Source organism: Salvia splendens, chromosome 21, assembly GCF_004379255.2.
Source record: "Salvia splendens isolate huo1 chromosome 21, SspV2, whole genome shotgun sequence".
Lineage (NCBI taxonomy): Eukaryota > Viridiplantae > Streptophyta > Magnoliopsida > Lamiales > Lamiaceae > Salvia > Salvia splendens.
In genome coordinates this window covers 16,132,045-16,151,378 of record NC_056052.1, presented here as the reverse complement: position 1 = coordinate 16,151,378, position 19,334 = coordinate 16,132,045, and the positions used below count along the sequence as shown (strand labels likewise).

The 19,334-nt window shown below is 35.8% G+C and overlaps 1 protein-coding gene across 1 annotated transcript; it reads right to left on the bottom strand.

Annotated features, from left to right (window-relative positions):
* Window positions 1-8,993: 8,993 nt before the first annotated feature.
* LOC121783896 (NAC domain-containing protein JA2L-like) lies at window positions 8,994-11,285 on the bottom strand. Its single transcript, XM_042182080.1, has 3 exons — window positions 10,997-11,285; window positions 9,761-10,029; window positions 8,994-9,681 (listed from the first exon to the last, which is right to left on the bottom strand). Exons 1-3 carry the CDS (start codon window positions 11,175-11,177, stop codon window positions 9,199-9,201), a joined length of 933 nt encoding a protein of 310 aa, XP_042038014.1. The 5' UTR covers window positions 11,178-11,285; the 3' UTR covers window positions 8,994-9,198.
* Window positions 11,286-19,334: the final 8,049 nt, after the last annotated feature.

Genomic DNA, 19,334 nt, shown 5'->3' with positions numbered 1-19,334 from the left:
GCCCTTTCTATCCTCTCTATTTCCATTCGAGCTTGCCCCTCCTTCCCCTTTCTTATGAGTCCATTTTCTAACCCCATTTTGTGTTAATTTGCAGGTCTAGGGGCTGCCTCTTTTGGAGTTTCATGGGGCCATATTTTTGAGAAAGATGGAGAGAAGATTGAGGAGGGGTAGAAGATCTCCTATTGTAGCTCTTTTGACCAAAGCAACCTTAACTTTTATCTAAGTTTTTGCTACTACAATTCCAATAGAGTAGGATTAGCTACTACTTCATTTCCCTCCTTGGAAGGGTCTCCTAGCTTGAATAGGAACCTTACTTGTAGCTTCATTCATCCAATTATGTAGTTTGTTTTGTCTTTTACTACTCTTATGTATGTTCCAAAATTTTCTAATAAGAGTATTTCATTTACTTTTATCCTTGAAGTAAATTTATTTGCACTTTGTTTTTCCCTTAACAACAATACTTAATTCATTCCAACGTCGGAATTTACAACGACAATTCTACGTCCTCTCAACGAGAATTAATTAAGCTAATAAAGCCGATTTATCTAAAAGAGGGAACGAAATTTCGGGGCATCACAATAATAAAGAATAAATACTTCATTAATAAAACACTTCATATAGTCTATTTGATTTTATGTGTGCCAAAAATTTAAATAAATTCAAATTCAAAGTATAGTGAAGTAATAAACAACTGGAATGAAGTAAATAACTACATGAATGAAGTAGGAAACCTACTGGAATGAATAATTTACTATAAGGAAATAAGCTCATCAGTTCTTCTTCTTCTTCTTTTTCTTCTGTATCTTGTCACAATTCCTTGAATTAAGCCGACCAACCTCGCCACATTTGACACATTTACAATCAGGCTTTGACATATTCTTTATTTCTTTCTCAAGTCGTGAAACTTTCTTACTACTTCAACCCTTGGCGCTATTTGAATGAAGTAATAGAACAGAAAATGAAGTAATAACCTAAGTGAATGAAGTAATAATCTAACTGGATGAAGTTATGACCTAGGTGTTTGAAGTAATATAGAAATCTAAATAATGACGATTTCCAGACTTTCTTCTCCACTCAGAAATGCCTCCAATCAATCGCAACGACTGAAGAAGCTGACGCTGCTCTGCAGCTTCTTCCTCTTCTCAGCCACTGACGGCAACTCGTCCAGCATCCCCTCCAGCCCATTCCCATAACCTCATCAATTATCTTCTTATGCACCACCTTCCCTATGCTGAACAACAAGTGCAACACCATGTTATCTACCATACTCCCCGTCACCACCACCCATTACGCCGACATAATCATATTCAGATAGTACGCTGCCTGCACCACATCCGTGTTCACGCCCCATAGATGCGCGATGCAGCGAGAAACTACCGCAAATCAGTTCCATGAATCTGTTCTGCTCTGCCATCAAATTGTTCCACAACGCTATATGCCTCTTTCCATGTGTAGTCGGAGAGCTTCTCCATCTCCACCAGATCGAAGATCCACTCCGCAGAGTGGTGTTTCTTCCTCAACTCCGATGCGGTGGGCCGAAGGAGGCTGCATGATGGAGGTAGTTGCGCCAGGGATAGGTGAGAGAGAAACGTAGAGAGAGAGAAGTGGATTGGATATGGGAAGGGAAGAGGTGTATACAAGTAACTCCATCATTTTGGGTCTTCCAAATCTACCCTTGTGTCAATTTAATTAAATAAAAAAATCAGCTAATGTGAAATTATTAATAACCATTAGATGTGATTAATGGGTGGATGAGATTTGGTCTCTAGTTCGGTCTTTAAAATTGGTTCGACATTGATCGCAACTCTCTCTCTCTCTCTATATATATATATATATATAAAATAGGAATGTGATCAAATACAAAGTCTAAATATTGTACAAACTCTAAACTATGATCTAGACCGTTAGAAAATATCAACAGATGATAAAATAATAGCAACAAAAAATGTCAACACAATGTCAATGGTTGATATTGTGTTGAAACTTTGTTAACATTGTATTGATATTGTGTTAGAATCAAAATCTTGAAATTTTATACTGTGTTGATACTATGTTAAAAAGTTTGGAGTTTGTACAATATATGAGTTTGCATTTTATCACTACCCTATATATATATAGAGAGAGAGGTGTGGTCAAATACAAACCTCTATCTACAATACAAACTACAAACTTTAATCCTACACACTCCTTGTAAGTAATCAACAGTTAGCAATGGGATTCATATGTCAATGTCAACGCCTATATATATATAGAGAGAGAGAGAGAGATGTGTGATCAAGTACAAACTCTCTATAATACAAACTATACAAACTGATGTCAATGGAGTGTACAAATTTTGAGACAAACTACAAACCCTCTATAATACAAACTATACAAACTTTAATCCTACTCACTTAATACAATTAATCAACGGTTAATATAAGAGATTTTTCTAATTTCAACGGGGGGAGGGGGTGGCTGATGTCAACGGAGTGTACAAATTCTGTCAACGGGGGCTGATGTCAACAGGGTGTACAAATTATGTCAACGGGGGTGTACAAATTCTGATTGTTCGATGTCAACGGAGTATACGGATTTGTAGTATATGTTGACATTAGAAAAATCTCTTATATTAACCGTTGATTAATTGTATTAAGTGAGTACGATTAAAGTTTGTATAGTTTGTATTATAGAGGGTTTGTAGTTTATCTCAAAATTTGTACACTCCATTGACATCAGTTTGTATAGTTTGTATTATAGTGAGTTTGTATTTGATCACACCTCTCTCTATATATATATATATATATATATATAGGCGTTGACATTGACATATGAATCCCATTGCTAACTGTTGATTGCTTACAAGGAGTGTGTAGGATTAAAGTTTGTAGTTTGTATTATAGATAGAGGTTTGTATTTGATCACACCTCTCTCTCTCTCTCTATATATATATATATATATATATATAAATATATAGGGTCCCCTTATATGCCAAACACCTCTTTAGTGTAGAACTAGAGACTAAATATTGATCATTGGATTTAGATTTTAACGGCTGAGATTAAAGAAACTACATCTTAATCCCCTCATTCATCCGGTTAATTATTTGTTTCAGCCAAGAGATAGAATAGTCTTTTTCTAAAGCAGTAAAATTTATTCTGCGTAAAACAAGGACCCATGAATTAGGGTAAAACTTAATTTCATCGCTTCCACTTCCACTTCCCGTCCTCACTTTTCAACTCCCCACTTCTTTTCCCACGCTACAGAACGACTCAAATCGTCTTCTCCCACACAGCGGCAGAGCGATACCAATCATCTTCTCCCACACCAGCGGCGCGATTCCAATCGTATTCTCCCTCACCGCGGCGGCCCGATTCTAATCGTCTTCTCCCACCACGTCAGCACCATTCAAATCAGTCCGTTTTCTTATCCCTAGTTATCAAACAATTATCACCATGGTGGACACAAGGAGATCCAAACTTAACGGTATTATTTTTATTCTACAATTTTACCATTCGATGAAAACTTTACAAACTAAAGTCTTGAATTTTGGTTGTCGATGAGCGGAATCTGCGTTCCAGATCTGGTGGTGGTGAGTTCAGTGATACGTTAATTTAGTAAGCTTCATGTTTTTTTAACTGTATAAGGTGAATTGATTTCAATGTAAGATGAAGTGATTTCCTCTTAAGATGAAGAAATTATATCATATGATGAAGTTATTTATTTTGGATTGTTGAAATTTTTGATTCATTTTAATTGAAATGTTTCCACTTCCGGGGTGAAGTTATTACATTAAAAGATGGAAGAAATTTGATGATAGAATGAAGTGATTTCATACTATAATTTCGAAATTTTGATTCAATTTCTAGTGTATTTGTGGTTAGTATTTTCTGTTCTTTTTTGCTTATTTCTGTTGTAAAGATGATTCTGTAGTTGGAATTTAGTCTCTGGTGAAGTGTAGATATATATTTTGTAATGAAATTGTTGAACACGTGTAAAACAACTGCTGTTTGTGTAAAGGTTGGGGGTGCGCAAACCAGTAGGCCATACCCGAGATTGCCGCCTGTAAGGAAACGACTGGTAAGATAAATCAATCGATGTCTTTAGATTACGGTCTAAGATGGTTCAATTGTTGTCTACATTTTTTTTATTTTTTTTTACTATTTTGGTTATGATTTTTGGAGTTAATGAACACTATTCAAGAGATAGGTGATTACAGTAAAGATGAAGTAGTTTAAGTGTAAGATGGAGTTTTTACATTGTTATATGAAGTGATTTGATTCAAATTTTGTTTGCTTCAAATTAGGATTATTTTTTTGGAAGGTTTAAATTAAAATATGAAGTTATTAAATACTCAGATGAAGTAATAAAGTATAAGATGAAATTATTGTTAAGTTATGAAGGTTTAAATTAGAATATGAAGATATTAAATTATTATTTTGGATAAATTTTGGATATTTGATTAATATGTGTATTTTCAATTGTATTAGACTAGAAGTGTGATGCCAAAAAGCCTGTTGCGAAGAGGAATGTCAAGGCCAGGCGCACAGCTACATATGAAGGGGAAAATGGATGCGATGTTGGCGAAAGTTAAAACAAGAAGATTAATTCAAGCATACACTATCCATTTTCATTGTATATTAAATCAATCGAATAAGATTTTACATATGTATTTTGAAATCTTATTTGGTTCACACTGATTATCTATTTGGTTCTACTAAACTTTCATTGGTTTCAATTTTTTGTGTATAATGGTGAACCAAATTACTAGTATTGTGGAACTAGTTCTCAATTTAGGATTTCTTGGTGCTCTTCATTCAAGATATGAGTTTGGATTTTTTCAATGGTTCAGATCTGATTCATTTTAAATGTATAAGGGGAATTGATTACAATATAAGATGAATTGAATTCTTAACAAGATGAAGAAATAATGTCATAAGATGAAATTATTTAATTTAAATTGTTGAAATTTGTTTCATTATAACTAAAATGTGTCCACTTCTCGAGTGAAATTATTACACTAAAAGATGAAGAAATTTGATTATAAGATGAAGTTATATAACACAACAACCACTCCCCATAATCCATTTTTCTTTTTAAATGTATTATATAATGCTCTGATTTCTTTTTAACTGAATAAATTTAATTTCGGATTCATTCTCTTCATCCTCTTGGTTGTCTAGTGTTGGAATAGAACCCAATGATCAATTGAAGACACGTGAATTGTGTGAAATTACAAGCGTGACTTGACAATGGAGATGTGATTGTAAACGTAAATTGATGATGGAGCTGTAATTGCAGGCGTGAATCATTAGAGATGAAATCCCAAGCTTGAGCAATGTGTGTGGCAGACAATCTATGAATCTCGTTGATCTACCTTGTTGATGTGGTGGTGATTGAATCCTTCATTAATATTGGTTGAGTGTATAAGAAAAGAAAATAGTGATACTATCTATCTACAATAATTAACGTGGGATAATGGACAGATTATGACAATATATTCCATGTATAATTGTGTATGATTTTAGGAAAGAATTAACTACTGAAAATATCGGTCTTCCAATACAACCCCTAAGCCGATTTTTAAGATTAAAAAATTAAAGATTTGAATGATTTATTATATCCACAAGATTATAAAATCGGATGGCTGAGATTTAGTCTCTGGTTCGGTCTTTAAAATTAGTTCGACATTGAATACAATCCTATATATATATATATATATAGTTGTGATCAAATACAAACTCTCTATAATACAAACTATACAAACTGATGTCAACGGAGTGTACAAATTTTGTGATAAACTACAAACCCTCTATAATACAAACTATACAAACATTAATCCTACTCACTTAATACAATTAATCAACTGTTAGTATAAGAGATTTTTCTAATGTCAACATTTCCTACAAATCCGTATACTCCGTTGACATCGAACAATCAGAATTTGTACACCCCCGTTGACATAATTTGTACACCCTGTTGACATCAGCCCCTGTTGACAGAATTTGTACACTCCGTTGACATCAGCCCCCCCATTGACGGAATTTGTACACTCCGTTGACATCAGCCTCTGTTGACACCAGCCCCCGTTGACAGAATTTGTACACTCCGTTGACATCAGTTTGTATAGTTTGTATTATAGAGAGTTTGTATTTGATCACAACGGGGGTGTGATAAACTACAAACCCTCTATAATACAAACTATACAAACTTTAATCCTACTCACTTAATACAATTAATCAACGGTTAATATAAGAGATTTTTCTAATGTCAACATTTTCTACAAATCTGTACACTCCGTTGACATCGAACAATCAGAATTTGTACACCCCCATTGACATAAGCCCCCGTTGACAGAATTTATACACTCCGTTGACATCAGCCCCCCCCCGTTGACGGAATTTGTTCACTCCGTTGACATCAGCCCCTGTTGACATCAACCCCCGTTGACAGAATTTGTACACTCCGTTGACATCAGTTTGTATAGTTTGTATTATAGAGAGTTTGTATTTGATCACACCGGGGTGTGATAAACTACAAACCCTCTATAATACAAACTAGACAAACTTTAATCCTACTCATTTAATACAATTAATCAACAGTTAATATAAGAGATTTTTCTAATGTCAACATTTCCTACAAATCTGTACACTCCGTTGACATCGAACAATCAGAATTTGTACACTCCGTTGACATCAGCCCCCCCTCCCCGTTGACAGAATTTGTACACTCTGTTGACATCAGCTCTCGTTGACAAAATTTGTACACTCCGTGGACATCAGTTTGTATAGTTTGTATTATAGATATAATTATACAAACTGATGTCAACGGAGTGTATAAATTCTGTCAACGGAGGCTGATGTCAACAGGGGCTGATGTCAACGGAGTGTATAAATTCTGTCAACGGGGGGTGATGCCAACGGAGTGTACACATTCTGTCAACGGGGGTGTACAAATTCTGATTGTTCGATGTCAACGGAGTACACATTTGTAGGAAATGTTGACATTAGAAAAATCTCTTATATTAACCGTTGATTAATTGTATTAAGTGAGTAGGAGATGTCAACGGAGTGTACAAATTCTGGCAACGGGGGCTGATGTCAACAGGGTGTATACAAACTATACAAACTTTAAGCCTACTCACTTAATACAATTAATCAACGGTTAATATAAGAGATTTTTCTAATGTCAACATTTTCTATAAATCTTTACACTCCGTTGACATCGAACAATCAGAATTTGTACACCCCCGTTGACGTAATTTGTACACCCTGTTGACATCAGCCCCCGTTGACAGAATTTGTACACTCCATTGACATCAGTTTGTATAGTTTGTATTATAGAGAGTTTGTATTTGATCACATCTATATATATATTAACTTATTACTTTTTCTTACTTTACTCGCTCTTACTTTATTCTCTCTACTTTATTCACTTTTTATTTTATTTTCTCTTACTTTATTCTCTCTACTTTATTCATTTTTTACTTTATTCTCTCTACTTTTTTCTCTTTCTTACTTTTTTATATATTTATTTAACACACTCAACATTCCTTTCTTAAACTTCATGCCGAAAAGTTTCGAATCAACTATGAGGGAGTATAATTTTTATTTATACTGGAATTAAAAATAAAACTGTAGTTAGTGACGTGACAGTGAAAGAAAAGGTATGACTGAAGGTCCTAATTGTCGATGCAATGAAAGTCAATATTTATAAAGGATATTAGCATCTAATATCATGAAACTTTCAAAAAGTTGGATTTTTCCCACGAACTTTAAAATTGGCAAATAATATCATGAACTTTACCTCGGATTTGTTTTTTCCCCCGGATGAAAAAAATCATGTTATTTTAATTGATTGAAGAACAATTTTGGAGGGAGTGCTTCAAGAAAAACTATTTTCAAATATTGAAAAACTTGAATCTCTCAAAATTGTTGTCGATAAATTATGAAAAAAATCCGTATCATAATATTATTTGGGGATTTTTTTCATTCGAGGGAAAAATCAAACTCGGGGCAAAGTTCGTGATATTATTTGTCAATTTTAAAGTTCGTGGAAAAACCCAACTTTTTGAAAGTTTCATAATATTAAATGTCAATATCCCTATTTATAATTGAATTTAGGGGGTGGAAATGAGGTCCGTATTGGGTGCCTATTTTATTCATTAGAATTTAATGATTTAAAATAAATTCATTGATTTTAGAGATTAGAAATAGTTTCATAAGTATAAGACATTTGAATTGGTAATGGTACCGCCTATTTTATTCATTAGAATTTAATGATTTAAAATAAATTCATTGATTTTAGAGATTAGAAATAGTTTCATAAGTATAAGACATTTGAATTGGTAATGGTACCGTTAAAAATTAATTTTTATGCACTATCCAGTTAGGTGGTCACCACGTACTATTACAAACGAATCTATAATGATTCTTTGAACCTAATTTACTTATTCATTATCTTTAATTTACCATAATCAAACACTTTAAATATACCATTGACCAATCATCACACAATAATACTTCGTTCCTCCCAGAAGATTGATCCTCAATTCTTTTTTGTTATCCCAATTTCCAACCAAGATGACTTTTAATAAAAATGAAAACACCTTTAACTTCACTTTATTCCATCTCTTATTTTACTTTCTCCACTTAACATATAAAATAAATTTGAATTTTACTTTATTCCATCTCTTATTTTACTTTCTCCACTTAACATATAAAATAAATTTGCATAAATTCACATGCCGCCCAAGGAAGGGCATTTTCTTTAGGACGGAGGGAGTACATTTTAGTAGAACATTCAACGACGTGAAGAGTTTCCATACTAAAATTCACAAATTTATTAATATTATTAGTAAAAAATTGAGAGTCATATTACTATCGAGATAAATTTATTATAATTAAAAAAGAAACCAAATGTTGGTCCACGGTTAAAAATGAAAAATGAAAATATAGTATTTCATTTTCTTTATTTAAATAAAACATATGGAATTCTTAATCAGCTCAAGTTAATTACATCTCCAAGAAGCAGCACTGCTTTTCATTTCAAATTTTATTGTTTTTCTTGTTATGAATACAAACGACCTATAAAAAAGGGAAAAAGAAAAATCAACAATAATGGTGTTTCCTTCAAATCTCTCCTTAAATCTTGTCTAACCCAAAAGTAGTACCGGATTAAGCCGTGACCACTGAAAAATTACATCACAAATGCACTGTTTCATTGCCTAAACCCGAACCCGCCCGACTGATTCGGGTACCGCACGCTGAACGGGTCGGGCGCCCCCTGATTCAACCCGATAATTTGCTGCGGTAGTAAGCCCGAGTTAGTGTTTGTAAAATTATCAGGGGCAATCGTGTCATTTTGTCTTGCGGAAGCTGCATTTGCTTGTTGGGCCTGAATTAGTTCGGGCAAGAGCGGGCTGAGCCCAGCTAGGGTAGCCCAATTGAAATTTTCGGAGTTCAATCGCTGAAGATTGAGCTTCTGATCATCTTGCAGTTGAGAAGTTTTCAGAGAATCCATAGAGAAGTAACGGCCGTCGAGCTCGGGGAGAGAATCCAGAACATCGTCGTATTGCGATGAGCACGATGACGACGAATCGTGGCTATATTCCTTGCTCGGGACGCCACCAGCGTTGGCGGCGTTTCGGTACTGCCCGCTCGAATTTTTCTTGTATATCCGACACAAAACCCAATCATCGAGCTGAGAAAGAAAAAATGATTTAGACTTGGAACAAAATGAATTATCTATTAAACCAAATAGTTTCTGAAATTGTTGTAACCTTGGAGCTGCCGCTTTTCCTCGTGGATTCGGAGAGCCTGTATTCATGCATAATCCAATTAGTCTTGGTTCCTTTGGGAGCTTTTCCAATGTAAAAAACTAGTGCTTTTTTTATCCCGACTTTCCTTCCTTCTGTTGTGATGATTTTATCAGTGCCGGTGGCCTTCCAGTAGCCCGAACCGGCCACCCGGTTCGGGCGCGAGCCGTTGGGATATTTTCTATCTCTTGGGCTGAAGAAATACCACTCTTTCTCCCCAAACAAAGCTTTATCTGAAATCAAATATCCAACGTCGTTTAGATAAGGTCAGTGGCGGACGGAGTTAAGAACAAGGGGTAGTATTTTTTGCTATTTAGTCTTTTATTTTTGCTTTTATTTGTTAACTGTTTTGTTTTTATTACTATTGTTTTTTTTTATTACTATTAGTCTAAATTTTTGTTTGCATTTATTAACTGTTTAACTTTTACTATTACATATTACTGAATTTAAGCATTTACTATTATTAATAATATGTATCTAATGTACGATTAGAGTAGTATAATTTATTAGTTGATTTTTTCATTTGTTTTTTACACAATAAAAGCATGTATAATTGAATCTAATCTTATTATTTATAGTTTTCAATTATGTTCATATTTGAAATTCCATATAATTCTATAAATTATATGAAGCATTTTCTTTTATTTTAAATATTTAAAACTATTTTAAAACTGAAATAAGTTCTCAATTAGAAAAGAACCTCTAATTAAATAGTACTTCGTAGTAAAAATCTTTCAACTAATAACACTTTAATATCATCTATTTTTATATACAATGAGGTGACTTGCTAAAAAAATTGAGATAACGACCAAAAAAAAAGTTATATCTCCATGCCGATTTAACTATATATAGCACCTCAATCTCAAGTATATGGATCCGCCACTGGATAAGGTCAAACGAAATTGAACACTTCGTTAGGGAAATTTGCGCTTAATATAACTAAACTTTTTAAAATTTTATTTTTTCGCACAAACTTTGAATTTAACATGTTATACAATTTTACAAGCTTAAAAAGTAATTGAATTTTAAGAACTAAATTTAGCTTTGAATTTAACATGTTATACAATTTCACAAGCTTAAAAAGTAATTGAATTTTAAGAACTAAATTTAGCCGAATTTTATGATAAGTGGTAAAAAACTTAGCAACCATTTAAGTTAGCGATTTTAGGCGCAAATATCCAAAAAAACGAATATACTCACTTGGAAGATCCCAGGGATCGAACTTGTACAAATCGACATCTCCAATGATCTGAAGTGGGAAGTGGTGGCCGACGACTTTCCGGCAGAGATACTGCACGAGAAGCTCCTCGTCGGTCGGGAAAAACCGGAATCCCGGCGGTAGACTGAGTTGCGAGCGCGGGTCGCATTCTCTGACGCCCATGATGCCGATTGAGTGTTCAATTAACGAAGTCGGAAAGAGTATTATATTTTAAAAGATTGGGAAAAATGGGGAATTTTCTTCTTTTTTCCTCTGGAAATGAGAGGCGGCGGTGGTGTATATATAAGCGGGTGAGTACGGATGGTCTGTGTCAGGTGGGGCCCAGATGAGCACCGTTTAAAGCATGACACGTAAGGAGCGTTTGGCTTGCCGACCTTATCTTATGGAATTCGGTGGAAGCGTTTTACTAGTCCAGGTGCGTGAACTTAAATCACTAACCCCACGCCGTCATTCATTTTTTGCCAAACATTTATGAATATTTATTAACAATTAGAAAAATTCAAGTGTAATTACGTACTAATGGAAATGCATCAATCCGGATACAGATGAGATGAAAGAAATGTTCCTTTATCTTATTCTACGTGAAGCATGAGCCTTTTCTGTTGGAAATAAGAGCAATTCAAGGAGGAATGATTTGAGGAGATCATGTAAAAAATACTTTCCTTATAAAATAGAATCAAACATTAGGCTAAATCTTTATCATATTAGTTGTATCCCTAAGCCTATTTAAAGGCGTGTAATCCACGGTAGACATAAGTTGAATAAAAATGAAAATTCAACATGGCATCAGAGAAAGAATCAGAAAATCATCATAGCCCCAAAAATATACCAATTCTCGGCCGTTAAGGCAAACTGAAAACCATGGCAGACGACGATACCAAACCAAACACCATTACAGATGATACTAAGTTGAGAGTGAGCAAGAATGTTACTGTTATAGTCAGGCTCAACGGAACAAATTATCCGTTGTGGGCTCGATTGATGAAAGTCCAGATCGGGAGCAGAAGGGTACTCAAACACATCACCGGCAAACCACCACCGGAACCAGGGGCGGCCAATTACACGGATTGGGAGGAGACAAACCTAATCGGTTTTTCGTGGATATTGGACAATATCGAAACTGATATTATGATCGACTACACCCATCATCAAACTGCCCGAGCTTTGTGGGAAAGCTTGGCGGTAACCTTCAAGAGTTCCTCCGATCTATATTTACTCTACGACCTGGAGGAAAAGGCAGGGCAAATCATACAAGGAGATCAAAATCTTGAAATATATTGGCGACACTTACACGGGACATAGATCGATGTGGATCGATGCCAACATCAACCCGTTGACTGCTGCGACAAAGGAATCGGGCAGTTCCAGGGGTACATCGCAACGCGGCGATTATTCATGTTCCTAACCGGTCTCCACCAGCGGTACGATTCGATCAAATAGGGCATTCTTAAAGAAACTCATTGGCCCTCAGCGGAGGCTGCGTACGACTTGATCAAAAAGGAAGTCGTCCGGCTCAAAATTATGCCGGCAACAACCACAGAATCAATCGGCGCAACCAACAACTCATCATCGGGCGAAATCAGTGTCGGTTTTGCAGCCCGGAACCAACAAAGAAATGGAACCCCACCTCAACGCCCAGGAGCACCAGCCACCATCAACCGCTGGCCGTTTAAACCAGAAAAATTGAAGCTATGGTGTTCTCATTGTGGAAAACACAAACACACAAGAGAATCGTGCTTCTTGCTCGTCGAATTCCCGGAATGGTGGGACGAAATTCAAAAGGCCAAGGCGAGATTGGCAATCAGGATGCACGAAGGTGGAGGGGGATTGTTCCCAGCAGCCGGAGTAGGCAACCAGGAGGTCGCCGATACTCGCGGACGACAAGGAGAGAACAGGAGGGGATCGGCGATTGTAGAGGCGGCGTTCGCCGATTTTCAGAGAGGAGGCAGCGGCGGCGGGTTACAAGGAGGTAAAGGATTAGGGTTTTTTAATCCTAATCCTAGTTATGAATATTCACATAATACCCCAAATTCTGAAGTATTACATTTGTTACCCCATGAATTGCCTACATGTCCTTCAGATTCTAGAATATCCCATATTGTACCTTATGCTGAAAGTAGTGTGCAATTAAGACCTATAAATGTGCCAAATACGAAAAATGACCCCAGAATTTTAGAAAAGTCCTTTTTTAAGCCCTAATTATTTGCGTGTATGGCCCAGAATATGCAAAGTAATGCTGAAAGTGGGTCGATTTTTTTATTGTGGGGCTACAGATACCATGACATGTGATAGAAAGGATTTTTCTACTTTTAGTGATTCAACTAAGAGTCAAATACAGACTGCGGATGGGGAATTGGCATCTATTAACGGAAGTGGAACTATTGAGATTTCTCATAATCTGAAACTATCGAATTGTCTTTATGTGCCAAAATTGTCTCACAAATTAATGTCTATTAGTCATGTGACTAAGGAGCTAAATTGTACTCTATTGATGCACCCGAATTTCTATGTTTTCCATGATATCAGGACGAGGAGGATAATTGGGCGTGGCACTGAGCGTCAAGGCCTCTATTACGTGGATGAGATAGCTCACCAAGGTGGCGTCGCGATGCTTGCTCACGGATCTGCCGATAGAGAAGCTTGGTTGTGGTACCGAAGAATGGATCATCCTTCCGCTGGTTATTTTAAATTGCTTTTTCTAAAACTTTCTCAGTTCAAAGACATTTCTTGTAAGTCTTGTGTTTTGGCTAAAAACCAAAGACAATCTTTTAAATCCAGTAATACGCGTGTTAAAGATATTTTTTCTATCGTTCATGCTGATGTGGGGGACCCTGCGCCTATTATTGGTGATCATGGTTTTAAATATTTTTGGCTATTTGTCGATGACTGCACTAGAATGACTTGGGTGTATTTTTTGAGACATAAATCTGAAATGTTTGAGAAGTTTGTTATCTTTTTTAAAATGATTCAAACACAATTTCACAAACCATTTCTATCCCTAGGTCGGATAATGGTAGGAAATTAGTCAATAGGGACAAGGAAAATTTTTTCAAAGCACAAGGGTTAGTTCACCAGACAACTTGTCCTTACACACCCGAACAGAATGGGGTAGCTGAAAGAAAAAATCGGATCCTTCTTGAAATAACTCGGCCTTATTTTTTTATTCAAATGTCCCAAAATTCCTGTGGGTCGAGGCTCTAGCCACCGCAGTATACCTTGTTAATCGACTCCCCACTAAAATACTTGACATGAAAACACCTCTTCAGACTCTCTCGAAATTAGCGAAAGTTCCTGAACCTCTCACTCTTCCGCTTAAAAATTTTTGGTGTTCTGTGTATGTGCATGTTCCAAAACACGAGAGAACCAAATTTTCTGCTTGTGCCATAAAATGTGTTTTTTTGGGTATGGGATTAATCAAAAGGGATATCGGTGCTATGATCCTTCGTGTAGAAAGATTATCACTACCATGAACTGTAATTTTCTTAAATGTGAATACTTTTACAATACCTAACTTCGAGGTTAGGGGGAGAGATAGTATAGGTATGATTGGACCCCAAAGTTGGTCAGTATCACAATCAAGCAACTCCGAGGCGGAACCAACATAGCAAGTTAGTGCCACCGCCGAGCAGGTCACAACTACTATAGAGCTTCCTCAGTCAACTGCGTCACAGTTAAGTCCTCCTCCAGTGATATCCGAGGTAATTCCTGAACCCGAATCTGAGAGTACAGTTATTGCCCCTGACAAATCTGCTGTAGATGAGGATGAAATGGCAGCAGTTGATGGTGATACTGGACGATATATCCTTCCACCCAGAAGTACTCATAGGGTCCCCCCAAAGAAATACAGTCCGGAGAAGATAGGAACCAAAAGCAGATATTCAGTTGCAAATTTGGCCAAGGCCAATCTTACAAAGAAGGCGAGAGCATTTATAACTGCTCTATATGAGGGAGAAGAGATTCCACATACTGCTGAAGAAGCTATGAAGATAGCTCACTAGAGAAAGGCAATGCTAGTAGAAATGAACGCCCTAATGAAAAGCACGACATGGGAGGTATGCTTGAAACCCGAAGGCGTTCGAACTTAGGGGTGTAGGTGGGTCTTCACCATCAAAAGGAGGCCAGATTGGCCGATTGAGCGATACAAAGTCAAACTAGTAGCAAAGGGGTATACTCAGACCTACGGAGTTGACTATGTTGAAACATTCTCACTAGTGGCTAAGATGAGCACAATCAGGGTATTGTTTTCCATAGCCGCAAACAAGGAGTGGCCGCTACATCAGTTTAACATCACCAATGCCTTTTTGCATGGTGAACTCACAAAACAGTCTACATGGAGGCACCACCTGGTTTCTCAAGGGACTTCAATGGGGGAAAGATATGCAAAGTGAAAAAGACTCTCTATAGGTTGAAACAATCACCTAGAGCATGGTTTGAGAGATTTACCGAAGTGATGAAGAAGTATGAGTATAAACAGAGCAATTCTGATCACACCTTATTCTTGAAGAAAAGGGGAGAGAAGATCACATGTCTAATCATCTATGTAGATGATATGATTATCACAGGCACCGATGAGGAGGAGATCAGTCAGCTGAAGAAAAACTTATTTTCAGAGTTTGAGATGAAAGACCTCGGGTTACTGAAGTATTTTCTAGGGATAGAAGTACTAAGATCTTCAAAGGGAATTTTCACCAACCGGAGAAAGTATGTTCTTGACTTACTAGCAGAAACTGAGATGATGGATTGTAAACCTGTCGATACTCCTATGGTGCAGAATCATGGGCTGTCGATACTCATCGCACAAGATACCAACGACTAGTTGGGAAGTTGATCTACCTGTCCCACACCAGACCTGATATAGCTTATGCAGTCGGAGTTGTGAGTCAGTTCATGCACAAACCTCAAGCGGCTCACTGGGAGGCATCATTAAGGATTGTTTGACACATAAAAGGAACACCAGGTCATGGAGTCATGTTTGAAAAGCATGGACATATGGACATACACGGCTTCACAAATGCAGATTAGGCAGGAAACCCAAATGATAGGAAGTTGACTGCAGGGTACTTCACATTTGTGGGAGGCAATCTAGTTTCTTGGCAGAGTAAGAGGCAAAAAGTAGTAGCTTTGTCAAGTGCCAAGGCTGAATTTCGAGGGTGGACTGACTGAGATCTTGTGGCTTAAAAGGCTAATGACGGAGTTAGAGTTGATGCCACAAAAATCATGCAAGTTGTTTTGTGATAACAAAGCATCTATCAGTATATCTGAAAATCCAGTCCAACATGATCGGACGAAGCATGTCGAGGTGGACCGAAGAGTAACTTGAGGGGGTGTATTGGAAAGAAGAGTAAATCAACGAGGAATGATTTGAGGAGATCACGTAAATAATACTTTCCCTGTAAAATAGAATCAAACATTAGGGTAAATCTTTACAATATTAGTTGTATCTCTAAGCCTATTTAAAGGCATGTAATCCACGGCAGACATAAGTTGAATAAAAATGAAAATTCAACATTTTCTATTTAGACTCTAGATTTTTTTTTTTATTGAGACTTGAGATTTTTATGCAATTTTGTTTTTTATATAGAATTGGGAGAAATTTAAGTACTCTCCCCATTGCATTTAAAATGTCCATCTATCCTTTTTTAATTTGTTTCACTTAAAATATTTTTGAAAATAAATCTCTTTCTTTTCTATCCTCAATAAAATATTCAACTACTTTTTTCCCTCTACTTTAACCATCAACGCTTCCTAAAATCTCGTGTCACTCAAGAATGTGGACATCTTGAGTGAAACGAAAGGAGCAGTAGAAAAAATAAAGTAGAGATAATTAATTTTTCTAAAACAAAAATTAGACATTCTTTATGGAGTACTTATACAACCAATATCGTTTACTCCCTCCGTCCCACAATAGGAGTAACATTTGGTGTGGGCACGGGTTTTAAAAAATCTGAAGAATAGTGGGTTAGAAAAGTTAGTGGAATATGGAATCCACTTTTTTATACTGGTTTTATGATAAAATATGATTGCAGTGAGTTAGTGGAATGTTGTACCTACTTACCATTAATGGTAAAAGTAAAATGTGATTTTATTATGGGGCGGACCAAAATGAAAAAATGTGACTCTTATTATGGGACGAAGAGAGTATTAGAGCATTCACTGTGGGGGCCGATCAATTGAGCCTATGATCGGCTCCCCCATCGACCCCTCATTTTGTGGAAGAGGGCTTGATCACCGGCCTTTCCACCATCACCCCAAAGAGCCGTTGTATCGGCTTTGGCCGATCCCATAGGGCCTTTGATCGGCCCTCCATTGTGGAGATATGGCCGATCATCGATTTTTTTTTTTAACTCTCTATATACACATCCATATTCCATTTAATTATTTAATTAAGTATATTTTCACCGAATATAATTTATTTATCTTGACTTTATTTTATTCACCATTTTATCGCATTTTAGTTGAGTAAAACAATTAAAATTGAAATATACAAATGTTGATGATGTGGAAATAAAATATAAAGTGCGATAGGCTCTTGATAGGCCCTTCCATTGCAGGGTAATAGACCCTTATTAATAACTAGGATAAAAGACTGATGTGGAAATTTAAAAAAAAAAAGAAAAAAAGAAGGGTCCGGTCCTCTGAGAGACTGGGCGAGTCCTTCCATAGTGAATGCTCTTACACAAGATAGCATATGCACTTATTCACATACTTCTACTATGAGCTCCTTCGATTTTAAAGAATAAATTTCATGATTAAATCTTAAAAATTTAATCTTAGATAAATAATTATTTTAATAATAAGTAATCGATCAGTACCATATACTACATTGTTCTTTAAGGGGGTGTTCGGTTTGCAAGATTATATCCGGGATTAAATTTGTAGTGTGTTTGTTTCAAGAGATTTAATCCCACAACTCAATCCTAGATGAATAATCATGGGATAATTAGTCATAGGGGGTTTAATCTCACAACTCATTCCTAAATTATATCTTGATACTCCCTCCGTCTCATGTTACTTGCACTCTTCCATTTCGGCTCGTCACAAACTACTTACACTATCTATAGTTTAAATTAGAATTAATGTATTTAATTAATATGCTAGATTAAGTTAAGAGCTCATTTATTAAGTGATATCTCATTACACTTGAAATTCTAATTTAATTACACTAAAAAATCAATCCCAAATTTACGACCTAAAATGAAAAGTATGAGTAACATAGGACGGAGGAAGTACTATTTTATTTTGGAAACCGAACACCACCTACTAATATAATCCTTAGACTACTGTACGTCTGTACTGCATGCGCTAGCTAATCAATCTAGACAAAACGATATTTTGCTTTGAACCAGATGAACAGAGAATTCATAGCAAAGTAACTTCAGTCTATGATATCTTAGAAATTAAGAATAATAAAAAATAAAAATATTCTAATGAGTGGCAACTATATACCTTAGGATTCAGTCCTAATGGAAAATAAAAGTACTCTAATGAGTGGCAATTATGTACTGTAGGATCCAGTCCTAAGTGATAATAGTACTCCTTTTTCCGGTAAAAACATGAACTTTCTTTTCTCGTCCATCCTATTAAAATGGCTTAATTTTATTTATGAAAAGTTATCCCTAATTTATTATCTATATATATTAATTTATTTATAAGTTATATTATTAAAACTCACTTTTAAACACTAATAATAATATAAATTTCTTTATCAACTAATATTATTTTAAATACTCCACTTCTCATTTTTCTCATTTACAAAATATGCGTTAATTTCGATATTATCTCAAATGTTTCTGTTATTATATGGCACGGCGAAAGTGTAACATTCCAAAGCAAAAAAAAAATAAATAAATAAAAGGAGCACAAAAGTCGATTCTATCACCGATTATTGATGTCATTTTCCGAGACTTTTTCCCATCATCTCACTAATTAATTGATTCGACGTCGTATGGGTGTGTGAAAACCACGTGGGAGTAGCTTGCACTCCATGTGTGCATCTCGATTTCATGTGTTAGGCCGAATATAATTTCCTTTTTCCTATTTTTTTCGTAGAAAAAAGTGGTGGCGAAAGCTCGTTTTTTTAGCAAAAGCTAAGACACAGTATTCACGCTCGCACGACACGTCGTCGTTTTGGAGAGTAGCTTTATTTTGGACTTTTGTGAACTTTTTATTTGGTGGTTTCTTCCACTCTTCAACCTCTCCTATCCTATCTTTTAAGCTTAAGAGCTGAGTTGTCACCATTTTATGCTATTAGTATTCTTTCTGGTCAAAAGGTTGATTTCTTTTCTTTTTTTAATTCCATTTGAATTGTTTTTTGGTGTT

Excerpts from the sequence above, each read along its gene's own strand:
- LOC121783896 (XM_042182080.1), bottom strand. The coding sequence starts at position 11,177 with ATGGGCGTCAGAGAATGCGACCCGCGCTCGCAACTCAGTCTACCGCCG. Across the intron at positions 10,030-10,996 it reads CGATCCCTGGGATCTTCCAA|ATAAAGCTTTGTTTGGGGAG; the intron begins GTGAGTATATTC and ends ATTTGATTTCAG. Across the intron at positions 9,682-9,760 it reads GGAAAAGCGGCAGCTCCAAG|CTCGATGATTGGGTTTTGTG; the intron begins GTTACAACAATT and ends TTTCTTTCTCAG.